We start from the raw sequence: 7,730 nt of genomic DNA, 5'->3' as shown, positions 1-7,730 counted from the left end.
AGGGGCAGCAACTGCTGGGCAGCCTCGCCGGGAAGATGTGGCCGCTCCTGCTCCTCGTGGCCTTTCTCCTGTCCCCCAGGGCTCGGGCAGGTGAGTGACCGTTCCCACCCTCAGGAGCCCAACTCCACCCGATAGACTCTGAAGACAGACCACCCAGACACTTGCTAGCTCTGTATCACTGGGCAGCTTGCATGAGTCCACCGTTTCCAGCTTCAGATGCTGAGGGCAGGAGTTCTATCAGGCCTACCTGGAGAGTCGCTATGAGAGTTTAAGTGATGTGGTGTACATAGAGCTCTCAGAACCACCGTGGCACATACTACCTGCTATATAAATGTGCTCTCTGAACTCAGTTGCAGCCCCTGTGTCAGAGCCTAGGAGATCAAGATACAGCGATAGTGGACCCATCAGCCCATCTCTAGATCCTTAAATTCATGAGCTGGACTCACAGGGATCTGGAAAGTTCCCTGAGGAAGAAAGTGCCACAGAACTTCAGGGAGAGGCGGCGCCAGAGGGCTCTGGGTTTGCCATCCCCACAGCAGAGAAACCCTCCTGTGAGGGAGGCCGCAGCTGGCCTTGCCTTCTGGGCAGGTGGGAGGGTGCTGAGGCTGGATGGAGAGCCAGCAGCACTTTCTGCAGGATCCTGGAGCCTCCCCCAGTTCTGCACCCTGCAGACCCCATTCTCACCAACCACCAGCTCACCCTGCCCCTGCTCATCTCTCCTGCTCCCCAACTTCCAGTCTTTCTGGAGCCACCAAGCCAATGTCCACACACCCGCCAGTGCAGAGATAATCCTAGTGCTTCCTTCCAGGGCAGATCATCGGAGGCCGAGAAGCCAGGCCCCATTCCCGCCCCTACATGGCATATATTCAGATCCGAAGTCCAGTAGGTATGAAAGTTTGTGGGGGGTTCCTGGTGCGTGAAGATTTTGTGATGACAGCAGCTCACTGCTTGGGAAGGTGAGAACTTAAGGGACTTCTGGGCACCAGCAAAGCAGGTCCAGAAGAGTTCACGAGAGAAGTCACCAAAAGCAGGGTTCTAGCTTGAATGGGTGAAAAAAAAAGACCATGTAGAGATTGGAGTACAAGAAGCAGGCCAGTGTGAATGGGGGAGGACCTGATCAAAAAGAACAAGACGGGGAGATGAAATGTATGCACTGGGGCTTAACTTATGACTTCAAGGTATTTTTGCAGTCTCTTGTTGGGGAGGCAAAATTCGAAATCACTATGTCCTCCACCACCTCCAGCTCAAGGCTGGGGAGACCTAGGGTGCAAAGTTCGGCCCCAGAGCCCTTCTGTTTCTGAGTTCCCTCGGTTGAGGTCTGGCAACCCTGGGTAGCCACTTGACTTCTATTGTGGACCACAGTTCCTGTGGCTCAAACCTTACCTCTAGGTTCTCTTTCCTTTGCAGCCAAATAAATGTTATCCTGGGGGCCCACAACATCAGGACATTGGAAAGCACCCAGCAGCGCATCCCTGTGCTCAGATCCATCCCCCACCCTGGATACAGTCAGCAGAACAAGAGGAATGACATCATGTTACTGCAGGTACCGACCCTCTGGTTCTTTAGCTGGGCAGCTCATTCCCAGCCTGGGGGGCTTCCTGTGTCCTGGGATCAGGGAGGGGGGAAGCCGGGCAGACTCCCAGGGCAGTGGCGGGCGTGGGGTGAGTGTAGAATAGACAGTCCCTGAGCACCTGCATGCTTCCTGTCAGCTGGCGAACAGAGCTCAGCGTAATCGATTTGTGAGGCCGGTGCCTCTGCCTCAGACTCAAAACAGACTGAGACCTGGGACCCAGTGCACCGTGGCCGGCTGGGGCCTGATCGGCCTGAACATGAGAACAGACACGCTCCAGTGTGTGCAGCTGAGGGTGCAGAGGGATAGGGTGTGCAGGAGACGCTTCATGTTATACTATGGCCGGACACAGATTTGCGTGGGGGACCCGAGACAGAGGAAGTCTGCCTTTCTGGTAAGACCACAGCATCTGCCAACACTGACAGGGGACCCTGGGCAGACTGGGCAGTGGGACGGACCCCATTCCCATGGCTGCAGTCTGGGGCCTGGATCAGAGGGATGTGGGGGGGCTTTCCCCCATGCATTTGGTGTCTGGGGGAATAGAAGTACCAGACACGCAGGATGTTCACGTGCAGTGTTTTCCTGGGGCCGGTGAGGTACCTTGACCTGGGTTGGGCTGGAGAAGCAACCACAGTCAGGGCTGAAGCCCAGTGACGGGAAAATTCAGAAGCTTTTCTTCTGCACCCCACCACCCTCCCATCTCACACACAGCCAGCACTGGAAGGAGCTCCCCTCAACCCCCGTCTTCTCTGAGGGTTGGCAGAGGGCAACAGGAGTGGGGAGTCCTGGGAAACTGAGTGTCCCTTCCCTCCTCTGCCTGTAGGGGGACTCCGGTGGCCCCCTCGTGTGCAGCAATGTGGCCCAGGGCGTTGTCTCCTACGGAGACAGGATGGGGACCCCTCCAGCAGTCTTCACCAGAATTTCCAGCTTCCTGCCCTGGATAAGGAGAACAATGAGACGCTTCCAAGAGTGGAGACCAGAGTGACATCCCATGAGACTGACTCTCCTTCTCTGGGGCAGAGCCCAGCTCCAGGGCAGTTCCCAGAGCCTTAATAAATGTCCTAGTCTGGAGTGGAAATGACTGATTTCTAATGTGTTCATTAAACATGATTCGTGTACAACAAAGTGTGCCAGGACTGAGGGTGAGCTTCATCAGGAAGATGGGGTCTCTTTCTCAGGACAAGTGAATCTCTATTCCCACTGTTCCGGGGTCAGCAGGAGCCTCTTCCCTCCTCCAAGCCATCCATTCCTCTGTGTCCCCTCTACCCACAGCCTGGGGAGGGATGGAGGGACCTACCTTTTCCCAGAGTAAGGTTCCTTGTTCTCCACCCTACCAGAGATGCCCCCTTAGTTACCTGAGAACCACACGCCATTGACCTGGGTAGGACATAAAAAACAAAGGAACAATTGAAATTCCATATGAGACTCAATTTAAGAATAAATGTGGCAGTGCAAATCACTAAACAATGAATTTTTAATAGATTGCAATGAAACAGATAGATAGTCATTTGGGGAAAAAAGATAAAATTGGGTCCGCATAATGGGATCAAAGATCTAAATGAAAATATCAATCATAGGAGAAACAGAAGAAAGAAAAAAAAATTTACTTTCTTAAAAATATCTAACAAACACCCATATCAAAGTTGTGCTGTTCACAATGGCCAAGAGATGGGAGCAACCCAAGTGTCTACAGACAGTCTTTCTCCCAAACCCTTTTCCACACCAACCCACTGTGCTGTGGACCAATGTTCTCATTCCCATGTGATGAGGGTCTCCTTCTGGGTTTTTACTCTACAATTATACAAAACTGCACATAATATGTTGGCTAAAATAACATGACTTTTACTATAAAGATTAGCCTGTGACTAATACACCAATATTATATTCAAATAATAGATTTCTGAAGTCACGTGGTTTAAAATCATGTTTTCACACTTTAGGGTAACTATAAAGAATCAGCTGGAGGTTCTTCTACAATCATCAGAATGTTAACTGGGTTTCCCTGACAGTCTAGTGGTTAAGAGTCTGTCTGCCAATGCAGGGAACAATGGTTCCATCCCTGGCCTGGGAAGATCCCACATGGCATGGAGCAACTAAGTCTGTGCACCGCAGCTACTGAAGCCCACATCCTTAGAATCCATGCTCTACAAGACAGGCCACCACCGCAAGAAGCCTGAGCACGCAACAGAGTAGCCCCCACTCGCCACAACTAGAGAAAGCCCGCATGACAACAAAGAGCCAGGGCAGCCAAAAATAAACATGTAAATCTTTAAAAAGTGGTAATTACTCCTTGCCATGTGACATTTCCCACCTGAATTTTTGCAGTTTCCATAATCTTGAGTAATCACTGAACACACATCAAATCCAACTGATATATACAAAAATGCTTCAGTAAACTTGATCATATGTTTACAGATATATCGCTTCAGAAGGTCATTTGCCTAATATTCAGTGTGAGTCATTTATCAACAAAATTTTAATCAGTGATACATCTTTGAAAGTAATCAGTCATTTTTTCCCTTTATTTGCTACTACCCACCCATAGGAATTATGTCTTGCTTGTATGTTCTAGGGGAAAACAATCTCATTATTAAATGTTTGCATTGCCAGGTGGAAAGAATACTCGATGGTGGAAGTGGGGGGAGAGAGCTGTGGAAGGGACCCCATACAGTCCTTCCTAAGCTCTGTGACATTTATTTTGAGCCCCAGAGCACCACCCAAGTCAAGACTCAGTTCCCAGGAAACTCCTAGTGCAGACTCATCTCCCCACCTAAGGATCTTCCAGCTATTGAGCCCCTTCAAGGCAGCCGCCTGCCTTTAGCAGCCCTGCTGGAAAGGTTTCGACGACCTCACCATGCTCACCTCCAGAGGACAGTTCTCTTCTTGACCATCCCAAAAGTCAGGTCCACTCCCTCTCACAGCTTAGCACCCTCCCCTAGTAAGTAAATCCCAGCAGCAGAGGTTTGGCAGGGGTCCAAAGTTTACTTAAGGAAAATATTCCTTGTTGTGCTCTCCACAGGCACTGGACACTGATCTCCCTAGTACTAGCCAGCCCTCTCTCAATCAGAAGGTATTGTTCTTCTATTTTCTCCTGGTCCCACTGGTCACAGGACCATTCAGCCGGCTGCTCTCAGATCTATCTGGATCCCGTGGCTTGGTCTAGGTCTTGCTCTAGGTCATCCCATCTTATTCTCTGAAATGAAGTCTGTCTCCCTGTGGCTTTCTAGTCATCCATACATCTCAGTGATATATGTCAGTGTTTGATATAAGTTAGTGTTTGACTAACTTGAGTTTAGTTGGAATCTCTGTGTTACTGTGACTTATCAAGTTATTTAAACTCTGTGAGAGTTCCTTTTTCATCTCTGGATTAAAGAATCCCCAAAGAATTCTGAGGATAAAATGACACAGTACGTTACAAATTCCTTCCAAAGTACCTGGTGTGTAAAAAGATTTCAATAAATATTAATTGTCACTTCTCTTTCTTTTACTTCTTATGTCCCAGCTCTGGAGCCACAGGAAGAAATTCATCTCAGGCAGTCCTTAATTTAGGGGAGCTATCATGTCTTTTGAACTGTGGTTTTGGAGAAGATTCTTGAGAGTCCCATGGACTGCAAGGAGATCCAACCAGTCCATTCTGAAGGAGATCAGCCCTGGGATTTCTTTGGAAAGAATGATGCTGAAGCGGAAACTCCAGTACTTTGGCCACCTCATGCAAAGAGTTGACTCATTGGAAAAGACTCTGATGCTGGGAGGGATTGGGGGCAGGAGGAGAAGGGGACGACAGAGGATGAGATGTCTGGATGGCATCACTGACTCGATGGACGTGAGTCTGAGTGAACTCCGGGAGTTGGTGATGGACAGGGAGGCCTGGCGTGCTGCGATTCAGGGGTCGAGAAGAGTTGGACACGACTGAGCGACTGAACTGAACTGATCATGTCTAGTGTCCTGTCAGTGTAACTCTCTTCTGAAAAAAATAACACCTCCAGCTCTTCATCTATTCTCCTAAAGATATTCTGGAGTCCATTCACCTCCGAGGATCCTCTCTTGTGGAAATTCTTCTCCAACTCCAAGACTGGGACCTCCTAGACCAAGCCATAAATTGAGTTTTCTCAAACCTCAGGATCAGGACTAGGGCTGTGGTTTCTAGAAGCACAAATATTTCCACTGCGTCCCCCATTCTTCTCAATATGTGCTGCTGCTGCTGCTGCTAAGTCGCTTCAGTCATGTCTGACACTGTGCGACCCCATAGACGGCAGCCCACCAGGCTCCCCCATCCCTGGGATTCTCCAGGCAAGAACACTGGAGTGGGTTGCCATTTCCTACTCCAAGGCATGAAAGTGAAAATTGAAAGTGAAGTTGCTCAGTCGTGTCCAACTCTTTGCGACCCCATGGACTGCAGCCTACCAGGCTCCTCTGTCCATGGGGTTTTCCAGGCAAGAGTACTGGAATGGGGTGCCATTGCCTTCTCCATCTCAATATGTGAGGTTTGTAGAAAGACTAGAGAAGGAATGCCCAGGTAGGGGCAGTCACTTTGAACTGGGGCTATTCTTCGCTTGAAAACAAGAACAGATGCCCTCATCAGGCTTCGGATATCTTTCAGTTGTCCTAGATGAGCGAGGGCATTTGCTTCTCACCTCTTTCTTTAGCTTACAAGATGGCCCAAAGTATGCAGAGCGAGGCCTCTCTAGCCTACCTGTACACATGCAGGGACAGGAAGGAGGAACCTTGGCTTCAACCTGGTTGTCAGGGGCAGGATGAAGTCAGGCAGGCTTGTTTGTGGTGACTTGTTCCCTCCCCAGCTCGCTCTTCATCCCTTTTCTCTTACAGTCTGTTTGCACAGGTTTTGCCTGCTCCCTATTAAGGTGTAAGTGATAAATGAGGTACAGGACTGACAATGTGATCATGCTCAAGGCTCTTGCATTTATATAAGAATCTCTTGCAAATTCATGAGATACAAAGTAGAATGGTGATTCCCAGAGGCTGGGGGGAGGGTAATGGGGGATTACTACTTAATGGGTTAAGAGTTTCAATTTGGGAAGGTGAAAATTTTTTTAAGATGGATAATAGTGGAGGTTGCACAATGATGTTCATGTACTTAATGCCACTGAACTGCACACTTAAAACTGGTAAATAGGTAAGTTTTCTATTATGTATATTTTACTACAATTTAAAAAGTAATTTAAAGAAAGAATTTCTTGCAACTCTTCTTAAAGAGTTCTAATGGTAGAAGACGTTATTTGGAGAAAGTGGGCAGCTACCTCTTCTGCACACAGATGGCATTGTTGGAGTTATTTTCCCTTAAGAGCACTCTGGTTTCTAGATCAAGGACAAGAGGCCCCGTGTCTGAATAATGTCATAGACCCCAGAAGTAGCTCCACCCCAGCATTTTTCATGCGTGAACATAACACAGAAGGAGAAACTGTAGGAGAGAATGAGCCAGAGGTGCTATCTGAAGAGAGGGCTGGGCTGGAAATAAAATGATGAGCTCTAGGATAGAAAGAAAGGAGGAGTGGGGGAAATCTTGTCCATTCTTCTATGATATTCTCTCCTACTTGGAGTTCACTGAGTTTCTTGGTTTTGAACGTTAATACTTCACAGTTTTTCATCAATATTGTGAAATTTTAAACCATCATTTATTCAAAAATTTTCAACTTTTTTTTTTCTGTTGGAGTATGCATGCGTGGGCATGCTTAATTGTATCTGACTCTTTTGCGACCCCATGGACCAGCTTGCCAGGCTCCTCTGTCCATTTTTAAGGCAAGAATACTGGAATGGGTTGCATTTCCTCCTCCAGGGGATATTCCTAACCCAGGGATCAAACCTGCATCTCCTTCATTGGCAGGCAAGGATAGGATTCTTTACCACTGAGCCACCAGGGAAGCCCTATATTGGAGTATAGCCAATTAATAATGTGATTTTTTTCAGGTGCACAGCAGAGTGACTCAGCCATACCTATACATGTATCCATTCTCTCTCAAACTCCCTCTTTAATTTTTTTTTTTCTGCTCCTTTCTTTGTCTCTTCTCCTTCTGGGACTCCCTACTTATAAGTTGCATGAGGTGTTCCACACATCTGATATCCTATTCATTTTTATTTTTTACTTCTGTTCACTGAAAAGTCCTAAAGCAATTCCAGATTTGTTAGTGATGACTTCACAGGG

General features: G+C 48.0%; 1 protein-coding gene across 1 annotated transcript; it reads left to right on the top strand.

Moving 5' to 3' along the window:
* Positions 1-2,635, top strand: LOC104991013 (cathepsin G-like). Its single transcript, XM_010843385.1, has 5 exons — positions 1-90; positions 809-956; positions 1,408-1,543; positions 1,710-1,964; positions 2,394-2,635. Exons 1-5 carry the CDS (start codon positions 36-38, stop codon positions 2,553-2,555), a joined length of 756 nt encoding a protein of 251 aa, XP_010841687.1. The 5' UTR covers positions 1-35; the 3' UTR covers positions 2,556-2,635.
* The last annotated feature ends 5,095 nt before the right edge of the window (positions 2,636-7,730 follow it).

The sequence above is a fragment of the Bison bison genome, unplaced genomic scaffold (assembly GCF_000754665.1).
Source record: "Bison bison bison isolate TAMUID 2011002044 unplaced genomic scaffold, Bison_UMD1.0 scf7180017864181, whole genome shotgun sequence".
In the NCBI taxonomy this organism is placed as follows: Eukaryota; Metazoa; Chordata; class Mammalia; order Artiodactyla; family Bovidae; genus Bison; species Bison bison.
This window is presented reverse-complemented; position numbering and strand designations above follow the sequence as displayed.

What these genes read in the sequence shown, in the direction of transcription:
- LOC104991013 (XM_010843385.1), top strand. Translation starts at nt 36, where the DNA reads ATGTGGCCGCTCCTGCTCCTCGTGGCCTTTCTCCTGTCCCCCAGGGCT. An exon ending in GTCCCCCAGGGCTCGGGCAG is followed by an intron (nt 91 to 808) that starts GTGAGTGACCGT and finishes GCTTCCTTCCAG; the next exon opens with GGCAGATCATCGGAGGCCGA. An exon ending in AGAGGAAGTCTGCCTTTCTG is followed by an intron (nt 1,965 to 2,393) that starts GTAAGACCACAG and finishes CTCTGCCTGTAG; the next exon opens with GGGGACTCCGGTGGCCCCCT.